Source organism: Nerophis ophidion, linkage group LG23 (assembly GCF_033978795.1).
Source record: "Nerophis ophidion isolate RoL-2023_Sa linkage group LG23, RoL_Noph_v1.0, whole genome shotgun sequence".
In the NCBI taxonomy this organism is placed as follows: domain Eukaryota; kingdom Metazoa; phylum Chordata; class Actinopteri; order Syngnathiformes; family Syngnathidae; genus Nerophis; species Nerophis ophidion.
The window spans coordinates 21,164,946-21,189,574 of record NC_084633.1 but is presented as its reverse complement, the minus strand read 5'-3'; the positions used below and the strand labels follow the sequence as shown (position 1 = coordinate 21,189,574).

Here is a 24,629-nt window from a genome sequence, read left to right as displayed (position 1 = left end):
GGAGTCCTTAATCTCGTTATATGCCAATATAATGACCATAAAGTCCATTCTATTCTATTCTACTCTATTCTACACACAATTTAGCCAATCCCTTTGTCAAAGGGCCCCGGCCAAGATCGGCACAAATAGATTTCACATTAAATTCCGGTAAAGTCATGAACCGTGAAATACACAAAGGCAAAAATAAAACCTGATCATAATTACAGTTGCAAATCACATGCATCAAAAGTGTATAATCATCAAATAACTTGTGCATTTCACTACTCAAATACTCCGCAATTCTATCGTATTTCCATTTCAATTAAATCGCCTTGTTTAAATATTTCATGCAGTTGAGTTGCGAGCAGCTTCTCTGCATCATTTTGTCAACACTTTGATGCTGCATTCCAATATTTCAGTTTATTTTAACTATAGAAGTCTATTAAGAGTATCAGATGTTGTGTTTTATTATAGGAGTGCAAGCAGGACTGATTCCGTGTAAAGCAGGGGTGTCCAAAGTGAGGCCCGGGGGCCACTTGCGGCACACAGCTAATTGTTTAATGGCCCCCCACACATTAGGCAAAAATTGCAAAATTGATAGCATTGCAAAAATAAAAAATAAAAATATTTAAAAAAATTGGAATGAGGTGAAATCTAATGAGAAAAAGTGGCAATGTTGACACAAAGCTGCCATGCAGGCCGTTTTCTTCCATTTTGTCTTTATTTTCTTTTCTTTCCATTGCTAAAAAAACAAGACAAAAAAAATCTATGTTATAATGAATTATGACTTAAAAATTATCACATTAAAATGTTTTATGTGGAAAAAATATTGCATATGCTGTGTGGTTGCCATATAAAAACATCAAAGTTTTGACAAAAGAGAATAAAACAAACTAAATAATAGTTCAAACTTAAAATCGACTGATATATTAAAAGTTGATCTTGAAATTTAAGTGTTAAAAGGAAAAAACTAATAAAAGTGAAGTGGGGAACCTTCCGGATCTCAAATACATTTAGTAGGATTTTATTTATATTTTCACTGTGATTACTTAAAACTATTAAATGAATGAATGAATGGTTTATTTTGAGCCATGCAAACAAAACAAGAAAATGACATAAAATACAAAAGAAATATATAAATACATTATTTTTACACCTACATTGAAAACATTACATGTGACTAATCTTTTGTAGATGTCAAGATTGGCTCAAAAGGGAGTGGGAAGAAGTCAACTTATTAGGTCCCACCCCTATACATATATAATATATATTTACAATATATATAAACTATTAAATAATTAAAATCAATGGTGTCCTGCGTTATTGATCTTTGAGGGCTTTAATTGCTAAATAAAGGAACTCTCCTGAAGGAATCAATAAAGTACTATCTATCTAAATACTGCATATTTCAGTTTTACTATAAAAAACAAAGTTGTCTTTGACAGAAAAGGAATAAAACCTTATTTGTTTTATATCAACCTCAAGTTGATATAGAGATGTACTGTAATAATTAAATAAAATAATAATGTGACTTATTTTTAACATTTTATTGCCTGAGACCCTCTATGCTCCCCATATATTTTGTAATTGTTTGAACATGAAAAATATCAAAACGGCATTTTTCCGTGTGCGGCCCTCTGTGGAAAAAGTTTGGACACCCCTGATGTAAAGCAACAACAACAATATTAATAATCAATGCATTTAATTCATACAAATCCGATGCGAAATAAAATGTTTCAATGATATTAAGTACAAATATAAGGCCGTCCAAACGTTTATGAGACCGCAGGGTGTTTTTATTGCCGCTGATCAATTATTCCTATTTTACACTCCAATAATGTGCATAATTACAGGGAAAGAGGAGCATGAGAGACATGGCAGGTGAGAGTGAGTGAAAGGTGGCCCCCGGGGGACACGGAGGGTGCCGCCGGGCGTCGGGAGCCAGCGAGCACGCCACTCGCTCACATTCCTGCGGGCTGGAGAGCCCACTGGACCCCGCCCCCTGCCTGGCAGTTAGCAACAAGCGAGCCAATAGGAATTGAGCGCGGTGCCTGGCAACGAAGCGTTACGTCACCGCGCCCGCCCCCTTCCCCTTGCGTATTATGGGATGTGCGGAATTAACGCAGCCCTAGGCGGACGCGGCGAGGCTTTATCGGCGTGAAAGAGCAGCGGCGACGGGAAGCGTCTCGCCATGGAACTCTCTGCCGTCGGGGAGAGCGTCTTCGCGGCCGAGTCCATCATTAAGCGACGGATAAGACGGGTATGTGCTGGCCTTTTTATGGACCCCCTCCCTTTTTTGTTGTTGCTTCCGCCTATTACGCAACTGTGCGTTTGCGCAGCAGCGACATGCAATAACGCCATTATAGCTGTAACCCTATTGTGTGTGTGTGTGTGTGTGTGTGTGTGTGTGTGTGTGTGTGTGTGTGTGTGTGTGTGTGTGTGTGTTCGCAGGGTCGTTGGGAATATCTGGTGAAATGGAAAGGCTGGTCTCACAAGTGAGTAAACTCTCCATTGGAAATAATGGGAGGGGAAGGAGAACTAAGGCCCCCCCCCTGCTGGCTGAAAGGCAGTACTGCACCTCAGGGCCTGTAACTGTACAACAGTGTTTTTCAACCTTTTTCGAGGCAAGGCACTTTTTTTTTGCGTTGGAAAAATCCGCAGGCACACCACCTGCAGAAATCACTAAAAAAATACGAAAGAGACAGTAAAAAAAGTCGTTGGATATGACTTTAAAGGCCTATTATTAGGTCCATCAGTGCTAAATATTATAAACTTATCTTAAAACTCATTTGTATACTCTAGCCTTTAAATAGACTCCCTTTTTAGACCAGTTGATCTGCCGTTTCTTTCCTTTTTCTTCTATGTCCCACTCTCCCTTGTGGAGGGGGTCCGGTCCGATCCGGTGGCCATGTACTGCTTGCCTGTGTATCGGCTGGGGACACCTCTGCGATGCTGATCCGCCTCCGCTTGGGATGGTTTCCTGCTGGCTCCGCTGTGAACGGGACTCTCGCTGCTGTGTTGGATCCGCTTTGGACTGGACTCTCGCGACTGTGTTGGATCCATTATGGATTGAACTTTCACAGTATCATGTTAGACCCGCTCGACATCCATTGCTTTCCTCCTCTCCAAGGTTCTCATAGTCATCATTGTCACCGATGTCCCACTGGGTGTGAGTTTTCCTTGCGTGGGCCTACCGAGGATGTCGTGGTGGTTTGTGCAGCCCTTTGAGACACTAGTGATTTAGGGCTATATAAGTAAACATTGATTGATTGATTGATTGATACTGAAAGCCACTACTACCCACCACTTAGTCCAGGGGTCGGGAACCTTTTTGGCTGAGAGAGCCAAGAAAGCCAAATATTTTAAAATGTATTTCTGTAAGAGCCATATATAAAAAAAAATTTTAACACTGAAAACAACTAAACGAGTGCATTTTTAAGTAAGACCAACATTCCGAACCTCTATTGTCGAGGCGGCTGATTGGAGCTGTGGCCGCAAGGTAGTTGGTGCCTGTCGTGGCGGTAATCCCAGAACCTCCCAGAACCCGTTGGTGGACACCAGCAGTGAGGGATGCCGTCAAGCTGAAGAAGGAGTCCTATCGGGTTCTTTTGGACGGGTACCGACGGGCCAAGCGGTGTGCAGCTTTAGCGGTCGCGGAGGCAAAAACTCGGACATGGGAAAAGTTCGGGGAGGCCATGGAAAACGACTTCCGGACGGCTTCGAAGCGATTCTGGACCACCATACGCCGCCTCAGGAAGGGGAAGCAGTGCACTATCAACACCGTGTATGGTGCGGATGGTGTTCTGCTGACTTCGACTGCGGATGTTGTGGATCAGTGGAGGGAATACTTCGAAGACCTCCTCAATCCCACCAACACGTCTTCCTTTGAGGAAGCGGTGCCTGGGGAATCTGTGGTGGACTCTCCTATTTCTGGGGCTGAGGTCGCTGAGGTAGTCAAAAAGCTCCTCGGCGGCAAGGCCCCGGGGGTGGACGAGATCCGCCCGGAGTTACTTAAGGCTTTGGATGCGGTGGGGCTGTCTTGGTTGACAAGACTTTGCAGCATCGCGTGGACATCGGGGGCGGTACCTCTGGATTGGCAGACCGGGGTGGTGGTCCCTCTCTTTAAGAAGGGGGACCGGAGGGTGTGTTCCAACTATCGTGGGATCACACTCCTCAGCCTTCCCGGTAAGGTTCATTCAGGGGTACTGGAGAGGAGACTACGCCGGATAGTCGAACCTCGGATCCAGGAGGAACAGTGTGGTTTTCGTCCTGGTCGTGGCACTGTGGACCAGCTCTATACTCTCCGCAGGGTTCTTGAGGGTGCATGGGAGTTTGCCCAACCAGTCTACATGTGCTTTGTGGACTTGGAGAAGGCATTGGACCGTGTCCCTCGGGAAGTCCTGTGGGGAGTGCTCAGAGAGTATGGGGTACCGGACTGTCTTATTGTGGCGGTCCGCTCACTGTATGATCAGTGCCAGAGCTTGGTCCGCATTGCTGGCAGTAAGTCGGACACGTTTTCCCTGTGACGTCACACAGTGCTGCCAATACAAACAACATGGCGGTTACCACAGCAAGATATAGCGACATTAGCTCGGATTCAGACTCAGATTTTAGCGGCTTAAGCGATTCAACAGATTACGCATGTATTGAAACAGATGGTCGGAGTATGGAGGCAGATTACGAAAACGAAATTGAAGAAGAAATTGAAGCTATTGAGCGAATAGCTATTGACGCTATTCGGCCATAGCATTGGTGTACCTAATTAAGTGGCCCATAGCATGCCTGCCTTATTAGCATCGCCGGTAAAATGTGCGGACCAAACGATCAGGACTTTCGCATCTTGTGACACTGGAGCAACTTAAATCTGTCGATTGGTAAGTGTTTGTTTCGCATTAAATGTGGGTATCTAGTTTCAAATGTACATACAGCTAGCGTAAATAGCATGTTAGCATCGATTAGCGTAGCATGTTAGCATCGATTAGCTGGCAGTCGGGCCGTGACCAAATATGTCTGATTAGCACATAAGTCAACAACATCAACAAAACTCACCTTTGTGATTTCGTTGCAAATGCATCTGCAGGTTATCCATACATCTCTGTGCCATGTCTGTCTTAGCATCGCCGGTCAAATGTGGAGACACTCTGGTACATTCAATGGGGGTCTGGCGGCAGATTTCTTGCCAGTGGTGCAACTTGAATCCCTCCCTGTTAGTGTTGTTACAACCTCCGACAACACACCCACCAGGCATGATGTCTCCAAGGTTCCAAAAAATAGTCGAAAAAACGTAAAATAACAGAGCTGAGACCAGATGTTTGTAATGTGAAAATGAAAATGGTGGGTGTGTTACCTCGGTGACGTCACGTTCTGACGTCATCGCTAAAAGACCGATAAACAGAAAGGCGTTTAATTTGCCAAAATTCACCCATTTAGAGTTCGGAAATCGGTTAAAAAAATACATGGTCTTTTTTCTGCAACATCAAGGTATATATTGACGCTTACATAGGTTTGGTGATAATGTTCCCCTTTAACTAGTTTCCGTGGTCGGCCGACCTCGTTTAAAAAAATCTAGTTTCTCTTTAAATATCCTTCTTGAAAATGACCTTGCAAATATATATACATCCGCAGCCTAATCACCGTTTTTCTCGGCTTCTTTGTTTGTTAAAAAAGTGAGCACCGCTGATTTCTCCGCTGGCCGGGTATGGCTCCAATGCCACTTTCTGCTTTCGTAAATCAAAAATTGTGATTGGATACCATGAATTGATTAACCTGGACCCCCTACTTAAACAACTTGAAAAACTTACCATTTAGTGGTCAATTGTACGGAATTTGTACTGTATTGTGCAATCTACTAATAAAAGTCTCAATCAATCAATCAGTCAATACTTGGGGGTGACAATAGTGTGTCCAATCACAGTCATGTTCAACATAACGCTACCTAGGTGGGCTACTGTCAACAACTTGTGATCTGATGGGCTCGTTAAACTGCACAGCCGCCCGCTAATGTTGGTTCAGAAGACCTCCGGCAGAATTCACACAGCGCTGGCAACAAGATAGCTGAATTCTGATTGGATAAAAACTCTAACTTCAAAACAGCAACAATGGAGCCTAATGTGACATGAAGAGGATATGATGAATACTTTGATATATGTATGGAAAGTCAATTAAAAATTGAATGAACTTTTATTAATTTGTGATCATGGTTTCTGTTTGGCCTTGCTGGCCCTGACCGCCCACAACTGCTGATAGTAAACAGATTGTTTGTAAACGTTTAGCGTGTTGAGATCCTCTTACCTGGTTGCAGGTACAGCACATGGGAACCAGAAGAAAATATCCTGGATGAGCGCCTCTTGGCAGCCTTCGAGGAGAGGTAACCACACTGGAGGCCTACAGCGTACACATACAAATAATACCCTCGGTTATAGAGGATGGGACAATGTGATAATGCACTTACCAGAACAGCCCACACAACGTAAAGTCTTTCAGAACCGTACATTGATAACATTTATGGCTCAATAGTGAGCCGTACTGTTTGAGTTTGAGTTTGAGTTTGTTTGGAACATGCATGCATACAACATGATACATCACACATGCATGCATACAACATGATACATCACACATGCATGCATACAACATGATACATCACACATGCATGCATACAACATGATACATCACACATGCATGCATACAACATGATACATCACACATGCATGCATACAACATGATACATCACACATGCATGCATACAACATGATACATCACACATGCATGCATACAACATGATACATCACACATGCATGCATACAACATGATACATCACACATGCATGCATACAACATGCGTCTCGGAGGAGTTAGTGCTGCAAGTGTTTCTGGGTATTTATTCTGTTGTGTTACGGTGCAGATGTGTTTGTCATTCTTGTTTGGTGTGGGTTAACAGTGTGGCGCATATTTGTAACCGTGTTAAAGTCGTTTATACGGCCACCCTCAGTTTGACCTGTATGGCTGTTGACCAAGTATGCTCTGCATTCACTTAGGTGTGTGTAGAAGCTACAAATTTTACCTGCCTGTGCCGGCACGCTGTTTGTAAGGAGGAAAAGCGGACGTGACGACAGGTTGTAGGGGAGGTCAAAAGCAGCACGCCCCCAATATTGTTGTCCGGTTGGAAATCGGGAGAAATTCGGGAGAATGGTTGCCCCGGGATATTTTCGGGGGGGTTGGCCAGTATAATAAGTATTAGCGGTGAATGCGGTGTATAATACCGGCGGGGCAGCTCTAATGTTAATTTGATATTGCCACAAGGGCCAAATGAAAGCGGGGCAGAGTTTGACACCCATGACTTACATAATACTCCATAACTAGTCTGGTTACTTTTAGACCTCCACCCCAGATCACACCTCAATCCAACCCACCTCTCCAAAGTGGGCTGGCTCAGGGTGGAGGACAGAGTAAAACAACTTGCACTGAGCCTAGTCTATAAAATCCACTACACCACCCAGACACCGAAGTACATGTCAAACTACTTCCTTAACATAAATGACCACCATAACCACAACACCAGGGGGAACTCCACAAACCACGTTAAACCCAGATTCCGATCTAACAAAGGTCTTAACTCATTCTCTTTCTATGCCACATCAATGTGGAATGCACTCCCAACAGGTATAAAAGTAAGTGCATCTCTATATTCCTTCAAAAGCGCTCTAAAACAACACCTCCAGGCAACTTCAACACTTTACTAATACCCTCCTCCATTCACATCCCACCTCACCGGATTGCAGAGGTGGGTAGAGTAGCCAGAAATTGTACTCAAGTAAGAGTACTGTTACTTTAGAGATTTATTACTCAAGTAAAAGTAAGGAGTAGTCATCCAAATATTTACTTGAGTAAAAGTAAAAAGTATGTTGTGAAAAAACTACTCAAGTACTGAGTAACTGATGAGTAACCTGTTTGTTTAATGATTACGGCAACAAATAATGCACAAAAACATAAAAATAGCAATGAGCAAATTCAGAGCCAGGAATATCTCTTAAGCAACTAAAACAATAATATATATTAAATAATAGTACATTAAAATAAAAAAAATGAAGGCAAATTGAGCCACAATAACTTAACAGCACCATAGGCTCAGTAGGCATTGATTGATTGATTGATTGATTGAAACTTGTATTAGTAGATTGCACAGTACAGTACATATTCCCTACAATTGACCACTAAATGGTAACACCCCAATAAGTTTTTCAACGTTAATCAATTACTTAATAAATGACCAAGTCGAGGTGATCTACCTCATATATACATACACACATATATATATATATATATATACAGTATATAATTTATAGTTATTTATTTTGCCGTTTTTGTTGACATGTTAAAGGTGTTTTAATGAATATACATGCATGTTTAACATATAGATTCCTATCTTTCATGAAGACAAGAATATAAGTTGGTGTATTACCTGATTCTGATGACTTGCATTGATTGGAATCAGACAGTATAGTGCTGATAATGTCCACATTTTCAAATGGAGGGGAAAAAAAGTTCCTCCTTCCTGTCTAATACTTCATGAAAGTCGTTGGTTTTTGGCATCTTATTTGTCCAGCTTCCATATTTGTTTTCATACACTTTACAAGAAATACATTGGCGGCAAACTCCGTAGCTTGCTAGCTTGTTTGCGCTGGCTTTCGGAGACTCTTATTTTGTTAGCGCAGGCGCGATGGAGCGGCGCTTTTATTGTGAAGACAGGAACTGTGCGATCAGTCTTTAGGCTTTTGACGGGAAGTACGTTTGAAATAAAAAGTGTCTTTTTTCCTTTACACTTTTGATTGATTGATTGAAACTTTTATTAGTAGATTGCACAGTACAGTACATATTCTGCACAATTGACCACTAAATGGTAACACCCCTATAAGTTTGTCAACTTGTTTAAGTCGGGTCATGTGACCGCCTGGCTCTGTTTGATTGGTCCAACGTCACCAGTGACTGCATGTGATTGGTGAAAGGCAGGCATGTGTAGTTCCTACTTTGAATGTGTGTCTGACAAAATCAAAACAAACAAAGCGTGCATTAACAGATCGATAAAAAAAAAAAGTAGCGACCTGATTGTAGATAAATGGAGCGGAGTAAAAGTAGTGTTTCTTCTCTATAAATATACTCAAGTAAAAGTAAAAGTATGTTGCATAAAAACTACTCTTAGAAGTACAATTTATCCCAAAAGTTACTCAAGTAGATGTAACGGAGTAAATGTAGCGCGTTACTACCCACCTCTGCCGGATTGTAAATAACCAAATGTACTTCTAATGTATATACTTGTTCTTATGCTATGTGAACTCACTATGTTCTCTGCTGGCTGTACATATCCTACTAAGTCACACCTACACTATTTCAATGTCCACATTTCTCTGTTGAGGCAATTGTTGATGACTGAAGTACTGATATCAACCAAAGCTCCTCATCCCACCCCCCGGATTGTAAATAATCAAATTAATATCGTATGATGATTAACTTGTGTGATGACTGTATTATGCTGATAGTATATTTTTTTTACCATGAATGATTAACATGGACCCCGACTTAAACAAGTTGAAAAACTTATTGGGGTGTTACCATTTAGTGGTCAATTGTACGGAATATGTACTGTACTGTGCAACCTACTAATAAAGTTTCAATCAATCAATCAAAGTAATAATAAAAATGAATAAATAAATATGTTGACCAGAGGGGGAGCACTTTTAAAACCGACATGCAGTCCATTAGAAAAATCCCTCCTTTTTGGGACCACCTTCATTTTGATAGATGTCACCAGCAGGGGTGCAAATGAGACATTCTCTATTAGATGCAATGTTATTGGGACCATGATTTATGTCAACATATGAAATAACAAGTGTAAAAAATGTATGAAAAATATAAAATGAATATTGAAAATGTATGTTAATTCTTATTTGCAAAAAAAAAAAAATGGTAGTGCATTCAATTGAATATGGGTTGAAAAGGATTTGCAAATCATTGTATTGCGTTTAGGGTTTCACGGTGGAAGAGGGGTTAGTGCGTCTGCCTCACAATACGAAGGTCCTGCAGTCCTGGGTTCAATCCCAGGCTCAGGATCTTTCTGTGTGGATGTGAGTGTGAATGTTGTCTGTCTATCTGTGTTGGCGACTTGTCCAGAGTGTACTCCGCCTTCCGCCCGATTGTAGCTGAGATAGGCACCAGCGACCCCAAAAGGGATGGATGGAATAAATAAATAATAATAGGTGCAGTATGTTGTATTTCATATGGTGAGATGAGTAAGATTCTCTAGAAAATGAATGGATGGATGAGATAAATTCAGAATGTTTATCATGGTTGTTCTTCTTTATACTTTGTAAACACTTTTAAGTTTGAAGAGTTTCTTGAAGTGGATCACATGAGTACATTGTTTGATTTCTTTGCTTAATCCATTCCATCATTTAATTCCACATACCGATTTAAGTCTTGTATGTGCGTTCAAATGTTTCAAATGACATTTTTCTCTAAGATTACATTCCTCCTCTTTTGTTAGGAATAACACAAATCAATGGACTGGTACATCACTAAAAAAACAAGCTGAACAATTACATTAAAAAAACATTTTAAATACATTTTGCTATAGTACGTGCAGCTAGGATAGGCTCCAGCACAGGGGAAGGGACAAGCGGTGGATGGATGTAAGATAGCACAACTAGCTTTAGCCTTAGCAAGATGATTAAGTAGAGCTATGAGGCTAATTAGCTATCTTGCTGTAAAATAGCAACATATAAGTAGCTTTTCTAAGCAACAGCAAGCTAAATAGTTAATAATCAGAAATATCAAGTATGTAAACTTAATGTAACTAGCAGTGTTATGCCCCTACTCGACAGGGAGCAGCCTCCGGTCTTCAGGCCAGGGTCTTCTAAAGATCCCAAAAACTGGTTAGAAAAGCAGACCTGGAATTCCAGGCTGTGGCTCCCAGACTCTGGAACAACTTGCACCAGTCCCTATGTGATCCTGACTGGGTTGAAACTTTGAAGAGACATTTGAAAACTTCTCTCTTTAGTAAAGCTTTCAGTTAATGCACCTTTTAACTATCATTTTTAATCACCTTTGTATCATCTTTAAGATGTTGTCCGTGTTGTTTTAAATTGAATTGTTGTTTTACTTCACCCATATTTTTCTTACAGCGGCTTGTGATTTTACACTTTGCAAATAAAACTTACATACTATTAAACAGGCTGGCTAATTAGATAATAAGTAAAGCTGTGAGGCTAATTGGCTGTCTTGATTCGCTATAAAATAGCAACATACAAGTAGCTCATCTGAGCAAAAGCAAATTAAATAGTTAATAAGCAGAACGATGAAGTATGTAAACGATGAAGTATGTAAACATAATGTATAGATAAATATAATTAATTAGCATAGCTATTAAGCAGGCTGGCTAATTAGATAATATTTAGAGCTATGATGCTAATTAGCTGTCTAGCCTCGCTATAAATTAGCGACATACAAGTAGCTCATCTGAGCAAACGCCAATTAAATAGTTAATAAGCAGAATGATGAAAAATGTAAACATAATGTATGGATTAATATAATTAATTAGCATAGCTTTTAAACAGGCTGGCTAATTAGATAAGTAATATTATGATGCTAGTTAGCTGTCTAGATTAGCTATAAAATAGCAACATACAAGTAGCTCATCTGAGCAAACACCAACTAAATAGTTAATAAGCAGAACGATGAAAAATGTGAACATAATGTATAGATAAATATAATTAATTAGCACAGCTATTAAACAGGCTGGCTAATTAGATAATAATTAGAGCTGTGATGCTAATTAGCTGTCTAGCCTCGCTATAAATTAGCGACATACAAGTAGCTCATCCGAGAAAAATCAAACTAAATAGTTAATAAGCAGAACGATGAAGTATGTAAACATAATGTATAGAAAAAAATATAATTAATTAGCATAGCTATTAAGCAGGCTGGCTAATTAGATAATAAGTAAAACTATGATGCTAGTTAGCTGTCTAGATTAGCTATAAAATAGCAACATACAAGTAGCTCATCTGAGCAAACGCCAACTAAATAGTTAATAAGCAGAATAATGATGTATGTAAACATAATGTACAGATAAATATAATTAATTAGCATAGCTATTAAACAGGCTGGATAATAAGATAATAAGTAGAGCTATGAGGCTAATTAGCTGTCTAGCCTCGCTATAAAATAGCAACATACAAGTAGCTCATCTGAGCAAAAGCAAATTAAATAGTTAATATGCAGAACGATGAAGTATGTAAACATAATGTATAGATAAATATAATTAATTAGCATAGCTATTAAACAGGCTGGCTAATTAGATAATAATTAAAACTATGATGCTACTTAGCTGTCTAGATTAGCTATAAAATAGCAACATACAAGTAGCTCATCTGAGCAAAAGCAAATTAAATAGTTAATATGCAGAACCATGAAGTATGTAAACATAATGTATAGATAAATATAATTAATTAGCATAGCTATTTAACTAGCTGGCTAATTAGATAATATTTAGAGCTATGATGCTAATTAGCTGTCTAGCCTTGCTATAAAATAGCAACATACAAGTAGCTCATCTGAGAAAAAGCAAACTAAATAGTTAATAAGCAGAACGATGAAGTATGTCAGCATAATGTATAGATAATATAATTAATTAGCATAGCTATCAAACAAGATGGCTAATTAGATAAGTAAAACTATGATGCTAGTTAGTTGTCTAGATTAGCTATAAAATAGCAACATAAAAGTAGCTCATCTGAGCAAAAGCAAACTAAATAGTTAATATGCAAAACGATACAGTATGTCAACATGATGTATAAATAAATATAATTAATTAGCATAGCTATTAAACAGGCTGGCTAATAAGATAATAAGTAGAGCTATGAGGCTAATTAGCTGTCTAGCCTCGCTATAAAATAGCAACATACAAGTAGCTCATCTGAGCAAAAGCAAATTAAATAGTTAATATGCAGAACGATGAAGTATGTAAACATAATGTATAGATAAATATAATTAATTAGCATAGCTATTAAACAGGCTGGCTAATTAGATAATAATTAAAACTATGATGCTACTTAGCTGTCTAGATTAGCTATAAAATAGCAACATACAAGTAGCTCATCTGAACAAAAGCAAACTAAATAGTTAATATGCAAAACGATACAGTATGTCAACATGATGTATAAATAAATATAATTAATTAGCATAGCTATTAAACAGGCTGGCTAATAAGATAATAAGTAGAGCTATGAGGCTAATTAGCTGTCTAGCCTCGCTATAAAATAGCAACATACAAGTAGCTCATCTGAGCAAAAGCAAATTAAATAGTTAATATGCAGAACCATGAAGTATGTAAACATAATGTATAGATAAATATAATTAATTGGCATAGCTATTAAACAGGCTGGATAATTAGATAATAATTAGAGCTGTGATGCTAAGCTGTCTAGCCTCGTTATAAATTAGCGACATACAAGTAGCTCATCTGAGCAAAAGCAAACTAAATAGTTAATAAGCAGAACGATCAAGTATGTAAACATAATGTATAAATAATATAAATAATTAGCATAGCTTTTAAACAGGCTGGCTAATTAGATAAGTAATATTATGATGCTAGTTAGCTGTCTAGATTAGCTATAAAATAGCAACATACAAGTAGCTCATCTGAGCAAACGGCAACTAAATAGTTAATAAGCAGAACGATGAAAAATGTAAACATAATGTATGGATAAATATAATTAATTAACATAGCTTTTAAACAGGCTGGCTAATAAGATAAGTAGACCTATGAGGCTAATTAGCTGTCTGGATTCACTATAAAATAGCAACATACAAGTAGCTCATCTGAGCAAACGCCAACTAAATAGTTAATAAGCAGAACGATGACGTATGTAAACATCATGTATAGATAAATATAACTAATTAGCATAGCTATTAAACAGGCTGGCTAATTAGATATCCGCTGAGTCATACCAGCCATAAAATAGCAATGTAGCTCAATTAGCTTCGGCAACTTATTAGTAAGAATATGTTTTATTCGCAAGATAAACTCACCTCACTTGCCACACATTAGCACTATACATCAGTAATAATGAATATAACCATTTTAAAAGTGATTCTGCAAGCTAATTCCTCCTCAAACCGGCTATAGTTAAACAGCCTATTAGCAGGCCGCACCTGCAGTTAGCGCAAGCTAATTGATTAGCAAGTTGGCTAATTAGACTACAAATAGCTTTGGGAAAAAGATAACAAATGACATTTACCGTATTTCCTTGAATTGCTGCAGGGTATATAGTATGTGCCTGCCTTGAATTACTTGCTTTGCAAAATAATTAGCGCATGCTTAGTATTACCGCCGGGTCAAACTTGTGACGTCACGAGTGACACTTCCTCTGTCATCATTTTCAAAATGGAGGAGGCTGATTTCAATACCGGTAATTTGAAATCACATAAAGGGAAGAAGATTAAGACCTATTCAGTAGGATTTAAGGTACAAGCTTACATCACACTCAAATTTTTACTGCATGCCTTTGGTAAGTGCCAGAGTGAGAAGATGTTTTAAAATAATTAGCGCATTCTGACTTTTACCGCATGCCTTTGGTAAGCGCAGGAGTGAGAAGAGGTTTTAAATTAATTAGCGCCCCGGCGGCAATTTTAAAAAAATACGGTAATTCCAACGTCTCGTTTTGAGCAAAGAGAGACTCGTTTGTTTGTGGATTTTTACGTATTCAACATATTTTTTTTATTTTTATATCATTTGTATTCATCAGGGAACGGGAGCGGGAGCTGTTCGGGCCCAAAAAGCGAGGACCCAAACCTGAGACATTTCTTCTGAAGGTCAGTCTTATAAATCAGTGGTCCCCAACCTTTTTGTAACTGCGGACCGGTCAACGCTTGAAAATTTGGGGGTTGTTTTTTTTTTTTTTTTTTTTTTTTTTCATAAAGAAATACAATCATGTGTGTTTACGGACTTTATCCCTGCAGACTATATAGATCTATATCAGGGGTTGGCAACCCGCGGCATGTGGCTCTTTAGCGCCGCCCTAGTGGCTCTCTGGAGCTTTTATCAAAAATGTATGAAAAATGGAAAGGATGAGGGGAGAAAAACACATTTTTTGTTTTAATATGGTTTCTGTAGGAGGACAAACATGACACAAACCTCCCTAATTGTTATAAAGCACACTGTTTATATTAAACATGCTTCACTGATTCGAATATTTGGCGAGCACCGTTTTATCCTACTAATTTTGGCGGTCCTTGAACTCACCATAGTTTGCTTACATGTATAACTTTCTCCGACTTTCTAAGACGTGATTTATGCTACTTCTTTTTCTGTCTGATTTTGTCCACCAAACGTTTAACGTTGTTCATCAAAGGTCAGTTTTGTTGATGTTATTGACATATTTGGTCACTGCATGACTGTATGCTAATTGATGCTAACATGCTATTTAGGCTAGCTATATTGCAACATTATGTCTCATTTGTAGCTATATTTGAGCTCATTTGGTTTCTTTTAAGTCCTCATAATTCAATTTATATCTCATGACACACTATCTGTATGTAATATGGCTTTTATTTTTTTGCGGCTCCAGACAGATTTGTTTTTGTATTTTTGTTCCAATATGGCTCTTTCAACATTTTGGGTTGCCGACCCCTGGTCTATATTGATATATAATGTATATACAGTGGGGCAAAAAAGTATTTAGTCAGCCAGCGATTGTGCAAGTTCTCCCACTTCAAATGATGACAGAGGTCTGTCATTTTCATCATAGGTACACTTCAACTGGGAGAGACAGAATGTGGGAAAAAATCCAGGAATTCACTTAGTAGGAATTTTAAAGAATTTATTTGTAAATTATGGTGGAAAATAAGTATTTGGTCAACCATTCAAAGTTCTCACTGATGGAAGGAGGTTTTGGCTCCAAATCTCAGGATACATGGCCCCATTCATTCTTTCCTTAACACGGATCAATCGTCCTGTCCCCTTAGCAGAAAAACAGCCCCAAAGCATGATGTTTCCACCCCCATGCTTCACAGTAGGTGTGGTGTTCTTGGGATGCAACTCAGTATTCTTCTTCCTCCAAACACCACCAGTTGAGTTTATACCAAAATGGATACATGGATGATACAGCAGAGGATTGGGAGAATGTCATGTGATCAGATGAAACCAAAATAGAACTTTTTGGTGTAAAATCAACTGGTGGTGTTTGGAGGAAGAAGAATACTGAGTTGCATCCCAAGAACACCATACCTACTGTGAAGCATGGGGGTGGAAACATCATGCTTTGGGGCTGTTTTTCTGCTAAGGGGACAGGACGATTGATCCGTGTTAAGGAAAGAATGAATCGGGCTGTCACGCCAAAAACCTTCCCCCCGGAAGAAACTACTTGAAGGACCCCAATGAGGGCGGAAGGACCTTAAGCAGCTCACACAGCTGCCTGTTTTAAAAGCATTATAATTGGCTGATTGTCATAGGTGAAAAATAACGGTGAGGAAAAAATATTAGCATTTCAGCATGCTAACCTGTCAAGCTATTTTTGTTTTACTAATTTTGCAGCTGCAACCCTTAAGAGTCATATAACTTGGTATCGTCACGCCCTCATTGGGGTCTTTCATGCATTGGAGGGGCTGTCACACCAAATTTCTTCCAGGGGGAAGGTTTTTGTACGGGGGTAATAAACAGAGTAAGAAAAAAAATCCAGGAATTCACATTGTAGGAATTTTAAAGAATGTATTTGTAAATTATGGTGGAAAATAAGTATTTGGTCAAACATTCAAAGTTCTGACTGATGGAAGGAGGTTTTGGCTCCAAATCTCACGATACATGGCCCCATTCATTCTTTCCTTAACACGGATCAATCGTCCTGTCCCCTTAGCAGAAAAACAGCCCCAAAGCATGATGTTTCCACCCCCATGCTTCACAGTAGGTGTGGTGTTCTTGGGATGCAACTCAGTATTCTTCTTCCTCCAAACACCACCAGTTGAGTTGATACCAAAATGGATACATGGATGATACAGCAGAGGATTGGGAGAATGTCATGTGGTCAGATGAAACCAAAATAGAACTTTTTGGTATAAACTCAACTCGTCGTGTTTGGAGGAAGAAGAATACTGAGTTGCATCCCAAGAACACCATACCTACTGTGAAGCATGGGGGTGGAAACATCATGCTTTGGGGCTGTTTTTTGCTAAGGGGACAGGACGATTGATCCGTGTTAAGGAAACGTATCATGAGATTTTGAGCCAAAACCTCATTCGAATGGTTGACCAAATACTTATTTTCCACCATAATTTACAAATAAATTCTTTAAAATTCCTACAATGTGAATTCCTGGATTTTTTCCCCACATTCTGTCTCTCACAGTTGAAGTGTACCTATGATGAAAATGACAGACCTCTGTCATCATTTGAAGTGGGAGAACTTGCACAATCGCTGGCTGACTAAATACTTTTTTGCCCCAATGTGTATTGTGTATTTTATGTTGATTTAATATATTTTTTTTTTTTTAATAATTTGTTGTGCGGCCCGGTACCAATTGGTCCGCAGCCCGGTGGTTGGGGACCATTGTTAAAAATCACTTTAAAAAAAACAAAACAAGAAAAGATAAATGTCACGTGATCGATGCAGGCCAAAGACAGGGAGAAAATGTACGACTTTGGAGAAGATTCAGTCCGGCCTATGCAGGTCTCCTACCCGGTGCCGGAGCCCGTCGCCACGCCGAGGGCCAGGGAGGGTCTGCGGGCCGTGGTGCCCACCATCTTCCCCCCCAGCGCCGTCAACCGCGGGGAGAGCGTCCACCACCACTTCATGCAGGAGCAGGAGAGGCTGCATGCGGACGACTCGTCCCCGGCCCGCCTGGCCCGGAAGCGAGGACGCAAGCCCAAACTGCGTCTGCTGTACGAGCGGGACGAGGACTACGCGCAGCCCGCCGCCAAAACACGCAGACGCTCGCCGGAAACGTCCGACCCCAGCCTGGCGCAGCTGACCAGGAGGTTCCGGGAGAAGACCACCATCACGCCCAGGCCGCGGGACCGCGCGGGCCGGACAAGATATTACGTCACCCGCGCCGAGGAGCTGGGCGTGGTCTGTCCGCCCACGTCCCGCGGCCTGGGCGTGGCGTGGAACCCCTGCTTCCGCAACTTGGAGACGGTGACCGTCACTGACGTCACCATGAACCTGCTGACCGTCACGGTCAGGGAGAACTGCACCGACGAGGGCTTCTTCCGCGGGAAAAGATGAAAGACCCGCTCCCACGTCATTAGGTACACTACCAGTTCGAGCCGAAATTTGTGCTAATAATCTTGCTAACTTTTCAGACGCCGGGTGAAGTTATTTTACAACATGTCCCTAATATTTCCTCATGTTTATCAAAAATATTAGCAAGAAAATCATTTAAAAATAACCTCAAGTGTCCCTAATATTCGTCCCTGTTTTAAATAAGTGGCAACAAATATTAGAAACATCTCCCGGTTGTGTTGTTGCATTAGCATTAGCATTAGCAAGAGCCGCATAAAAAATTAAGCATTTAAAAAAATAACTATGCTGTGTTTTTAATCACATAGGATGAGTTGTTCTAGAACATGCATCCTGACGTGTCCCTAATATTTCGTCCCCGTTTTAAATCAGGGACACCAAATATTAGAAACGTCTCCCAGTTGAATTGTTGCATTAGCATTAGCAAGATCTGCATAAAAAAATCAGCATTTAAAGAAATAACTATGCTGTGTTTTGATTCACATAGGATGAGTTGTTCTAGATTCTAGAACATGCAGCCTGAAGTGTCCCTAATATTTAGTCCCCGTTTTAAATAAGGGACACCAAATATTAGAAACGTCTCCCAGTTTAATTGTTGCATTAGCATTAGCATTAGCAAGATCTGCATCAGCATTTACAGAAATAACCATGCTCAGTTTTGATTCACATAGAATGAGTTTTTCTAGAACATGCATCCAGATGTGTCCCTAATATTTCGTGCCTCTTTTTAATAAGGGACATCAAATATTAGAAACGTCTCCCAGTTGTATTTTTTTGCATTAGCATTTGCTAAATTTGCATCAAAAAATTCAGCATTTAAAGAAATAACTATGCTGTGTTTTGATTCACATTGGATGAGTTTTTCTAGATTCTAGAACATGCATCTGGATGTGTCCCTAATATTTCGTCCCCGTTTTAAATAAGGGACACCAAATATTAGAAACGTCTCCCAGTTTAATTGTTGCATTAGCATTAGCATTAGCAAGATCTGCATCAGCATTTACAGAAATAACCATGCTCAGTTTTGATTCACATACAATGAGTTTTTCTAGAACATGCATCCAGATGTGTCCCTAATATTTCATGCCTCTTTTTAATAAGGGACATCAAATATTAGAAACGTCTCCCAGTTGTATTTTTTTGCATTAGCATTTGCTAAATTTGCATCAAAAAATCAGCATTTAAAGAAATATCCATGCTCAGTTTTGATTGACATGACTCTCTGGAGATGAGTTGTTCTAGAACATGCATCCTGATGTGTCCCTAATATTTCGTCCCCGTTTTAAATAAGGGACACCAAATATTAGAAACGTCTCCCAGTTGAATTGTTGCGTTAGCATTAGCATTAGCAAGATCTGCATCAGATTTTACAGAAATAACTATGCTCAGTTTTGAATCACATAGAATGAGTTGTTCTTGATTCTAGAACATGCAGCCTGAAGTGTCCCTAATATTTCGTCCCCGTTTTAAATAAGGGACAACAAATATTAAAAACATCTCCCAGTTATGTTGTTGCATTAGCATTAGCATTAGCAAGATATGCATTAAACTGCATTGGATGAGTTGTTCTAGAACATGCATCCGGATGTGTCCCTAATATTTCGTCCCCGTTTTAAGTAAGGGACACCAAATATTAGAAACGTCTCCCAGTTGAATTGTTGCGTTAGCATTAGCATTAGCAAGATCTTCATCAAAAAAATCAGCATTTACAGAAATAACAGTGCTCAGTTTTGATTCACATAGAATGAGTTGTCCTAGATTCTAGAACATGCATTCTGGTGTGTCCCTAATATTTCGTCCCCGTTTTAAATAAGGGACACCAAATATTATAAACGTCTCCCAGTTGAATTGTTGCATTAGCATTAGCATTAGCAAGATCTTCATAAAAAAATCAGCATTTACAGAAATAACCATGCTCAGTTTTGATTCACATAGAATGAATTTTTCTAGAAGATGCATCCTGATGTGTCCCTAATATTTCATGCCTCTTTTTAATAAGGGACATCAAATATTAGAAACATCTCCCAGTTGTATTTTTTGCATTAGCATTTGCTAGATCTGGTTAAAAAAATCCAGCATTTAAAGAAATAACCATGCTCAGTTTTGATTGACATGACTCTCTGGGTGTGAATGTGAGTGTGAATGTTGTCTGTGTATCTGTGTTGGCCCTGCGATGAGGTGGCGACTTGTCCAGGGTGTACCCTGCCTTCCGCCCGATTGTAGCTGAGATAGGCGCCAGCGCCCCCCGCGAGCCCAAAAGGGACTAAGCGGTAGAAAATGGATGGATGGATGGACTCTCTGGGGATGAGTTGTTCTAGAAGATGCATCCTGACGTGTCCCTAATATTTCGTCCCTCTTTTTAATAAGGGACACCAAATATTAGAAACATCCCCCAGTTTTATTTTTTGCATTAGCATTCGCAAGATCTGCATTAAAAATTCAGCATTTACAGAAATAACCATGCTCAGTTTTGATTCACATAGGATGAGTTGTTCTAGAACATGCATCCAGATGTGTCCCTAATTTTTCGTCCCTGTTTTAAAAAAGGGACACCAAATATTAGAAACGTCTCCCAGTTGAATTGTCGCATTAGCATTAGCATTAGAAAGATCCGCATAAAAAAATTCAGCATTTACAGAAATAACTATGCTGTGTTTTGATTCACATAGGATGAGTTGTTCTAGAAGGTGCATCCTGATGTGTCCCTAATATTTCGTCCCCGTTTTAAAAAAGGGACACCAAATATTAGAAACGTCTCCCCAGTTGAATTGTTGCATTAGCATTAGCAAGATGCATATGAAAAAAAAATCAGCATTTAAAGAAATAACTATGCTGTGTTTTGAATCACATAGGATGAGTTGTTCTAGATTCTAGAACATGCATCCTGGTGTGTCCCTAATGTTTCGTCCCTGTTTTAAAAAAGGGACACCAAATATTAGAAACGTGTCCCCGTTGTATTGTTGCATTAGCATTAGCATTAGCAAGATCCGCATAAAAATTCAGCCTTTACAGAAATAACTATGCTCAGTTTTGAATCACATAGGATGAGTTGATCTAGAACATGCATCCGGATGTGTCCCTAATATTTCGTCCCCGTTTTAAAAAAGGGACACCAAATATTAGAAACGTCTCCCAGTTGAATTGTTGCATTAGCATTAGCAAGATGCATCTGAAAAAAAAATCAGCATTTAAAGAAATAACTATGCTGTGTTTTGAATCACATAGGATGAGTTGTTCTAGAACATGCATCCTGATGTGTCCCTAATATTTCGTCCCCGTTTTAAAAAAGGGACACCAAATATTAGAAACGTCTCCCCAGTTGAATTGTTGCATTAGCATTAGCAAGATGCATATGAAAAAAAAATCAGCATTTAAAGAAATAACAATGCTGTGTTTTGAATCACATAGGATGAGTTGTTCTAGATTCTAGAACATGCATTCTGGTGTGTCCCTAATGTTTCGTCCCTGTTTTAAAAAAGGGACACCAAATATTAGAAACGTGTCCCCGTTGTATTGTTGCATTAGCATTAGCAAGATCCGCATAAAAAATTCAGCCTTTACAGAAATAACTATGCTCAGTTTTGATTCACATAGGATGAGTTGTTCTAGAACATGCATCCTGATGTGTGCCTAATATTTCGTCCCCGTTTTAAAAAAGGGACACCAAATATTAGAAATGTCTCCCCAGTTGAATTGTTGCATTAGCATTAGCAAGATCCATATGGAAAAAAAAATCAGCATTTAAAGAAATAACTATGCTGTGTTTTGAATCACATAGGATGAGTTGTACTAGATTCTAGGACATGCATCCTGGTGTGTCCCTAATATTTCGTCCCCGTTTTAAATAAGGGACACCAAATATTAGAAACGTCTCCAGTTGAATTGTTGCATTAGCATTAGCATTAGCAATATTTGCATAAAAAATCAGCATTTAAGGAAATAACTATGCTGTGTTTTGAATCACATAGGATGAGTTGTCCTAGATTCTAGGACATGCATACTGGTGTGTCCTAATATTTCGTCCCCGTTTTAAATAAGGGACACCAAATATTAGAAACGCCTCCCAGTTGTATTGATGCATTAGCATTAGCATTAGCAAGATCCACATAAAAAAATCAGCATTTAAAGAAATAACTATGCTCAGTTTTGAGTCACATGACTCTCTGAGAAGGACGACTTGTTCCTAATATTTCGTCCCAAGAGAGACGGAATATTAGGAACACCTCCCATTATAAGCAGCACACTTGTATTATTGCACCTCAACAAATAAACATCTTCTGTTTTGATTGACACCGTCAACCAACCCATTAAATACCTAATAATTCGTCCATGTTGGGCTTGTTTTAAACAAGGGAGCCACAATGGTAGAATTAAAAAAATTAATAAATATATATATATGTTAGAAACACGTACCAGTGTGCGTGCTTGTATAATATCTGCAAAAAAGTTCTGCCTTTTTATAAAAAAACTAACAAAAACAAGGCTGTCACTTATTAATTGCTAATGAGCATGCGTCCCGAGGTGTTCCTAATATTTGGTCCCTCCCCTGTAAACAAATACAAGTACATCCTCTGCCAATATGATAAGAGTTGAAAGCACTATTGATTTGTATATATTATATATTGCCCATTGTGTGAGCTAACTACTGTCCTCAGCTAAATATATTTTTATAAAAACTTTCAAGCATCAGTATTTAATATTAATTCAAACCTAATTGTTGCAAGCTCTGTGATTTAAAAAAAGAGTGAGAATGTTTTTTTGCACACTTCTTTTGCTATTTTGGACACCACGAAAATAACACTTTTGTACGTGTATTTCTTTTTTTTTTTTACTTTGACATAATTAAAATGACTTGTGATGCGTGCCAGAAATAGAACTACACATATATATGTAAGCTATAATTCAATGTTGTGCATGTGTCGCGTCTCCACACACACGTTAAGCTGTCATTATACTAACTTTAGACACGTTTTGTGTTCATTTCTGTGCAAGTCGAGCTGCAGTGTTCAAGTTGGTCCGTTGTAAAGTTTAGTGTTAATTTGTCTGAATAAAAAAAATAATAAAAATCTCATTTGACATGATTGTGTTTGCATGACCCAACAACTCTCAAGTCACATCAGGGAATTGATTTGGGAAATAGCTCTCCAGTCAACAGGGTATTTATCTTTTTGTATACAAAATAATAAATTATATGTAATAAATCATGGCCGCAGGGACCTAAAAATCCCTTCAACATTTTGTATATGTTTTTAATTAACATCTCGATGCAAGTTCGATTTGGGAAGGCCAACATTTTTTTTGTTTTTTTGCCAAATTAACCCTTTATTTAAAATTCATATTCTTTTAGCACTTATTTTCCTGTTTAAAATGATAAGAATATTATTTAGTTATAACAGAAAAATAAAATCAACTTAATAAAAGTGAAAGTATATGTTTGAAGCGATGGAGGAATCCATACATTTACTTGACATAATCTGCGCATAGACACGTTATAATATTTAGGATGTTTAATGACATCATTTATATATATTTTGCAGTTTTTCTGACATTTTTCCATTGTATATTATTTTCCTAATCATTGAATGTTGCGTGTCGGCCTTCCCCGTGACGCGTGTCAGCAGCACTCTGACAACTTTCTCCACTAGAGGGCGCCACAGTTACACCTACTGACAATATCAATATTTCCGAAACGTGAACACATTTGACCTTGCACGTATCATATATGTTCTAGTTAATGTTCATAAGGCCGTTAAATAGAAACAAGTTTGTTCATATATTCTATAAAAATCAATACACGATTAAAATGTAGTGTTATAGTGTGCAAATGTCCAGTGTATTTTCAGCAATGGTGTAATGTGAATATATTAATATTATTATTGTTGTACAGTCTTCTTTATCGTGATCATTGCCTCAATTGCATGCATTATTTTTAGGATATTTAAAAAAAAATCAGACAATTAAAAATGGTCAGTGCATTGCATGCAGGTTTTCTGTCTGTTAAAATCAGAAGAAAATGCATATTTTTTCTGTCTGTTGTATTACAGTAAAATCTGAAAAAATGCCTGCATTTGTCCGATATATTACAGTCAAATTAGAAAAAAATATGCATGTTTTTTCTGTCTGTTATATTACAGTAAAATCAGAAAAAATGCGTTTTTTCTGTCTGTTATATTACAGTAAAATCAGAAAAAATGCATTTTTTCTGTTTGTTATATTACAGTAAAATCCGAAAAAAAATCATTTTTGTCTGTTTGTTATATTACAGTAAAATGAGAAAAAATGCCTGTATTTGTCTGTCTGTTATATTACAGTAAAATTCGAAAAATTCATTTTTTTCTGTCATATTACTGTAAAATCAGTTATATCTG

The 24,629-nt window shown here is 38.5% G+C and overlaps 2 protein-coding genes across 2 annotated transcripts in view; both read left to right on the top strand.

Moving 5' to 3' along the window:
• Positions 1–2,059: 2,059 nt before the first annotated feature.
• Positions 2,060–23,337, top strand: cbx8a (chromobox homolog 8a (Pc class homolog, Drosophila)). Its single transcript, XM_061885244.1, has 5 exons — positions 2,060–2,239; positions 2,431–2,474; positions 6,281–6,346; positions 14,777–14,843; positions 17,635–23,337. The coding sequence occupies exons 1-5, from the start codon at positions 2,171–2,173 to the stop codon at positions 18,244–18,246; spliced, it is 858 nt and encodes a 285-aa protein (XP_061741228.1). The 5' UTR covers positions 2,060–2,170; the 3' UTR covers positions 18,247–23,337.
• LOC133541694 (meteorin-like protein) overlaps positions 18,132–24,629 on the top strand; it is a 33,440-nt gene continuing 26,942 nt past the window's right edge. Inside the window, exon 1 of the mRNA XM_061885243.1 lies at positions 18,132–18,269. The gene's annotated coding sequence lies outside the window, so the exon portion shown is untranslated. The remainder of the gene's footprint in view (positions 18,270–24,629) is intronic.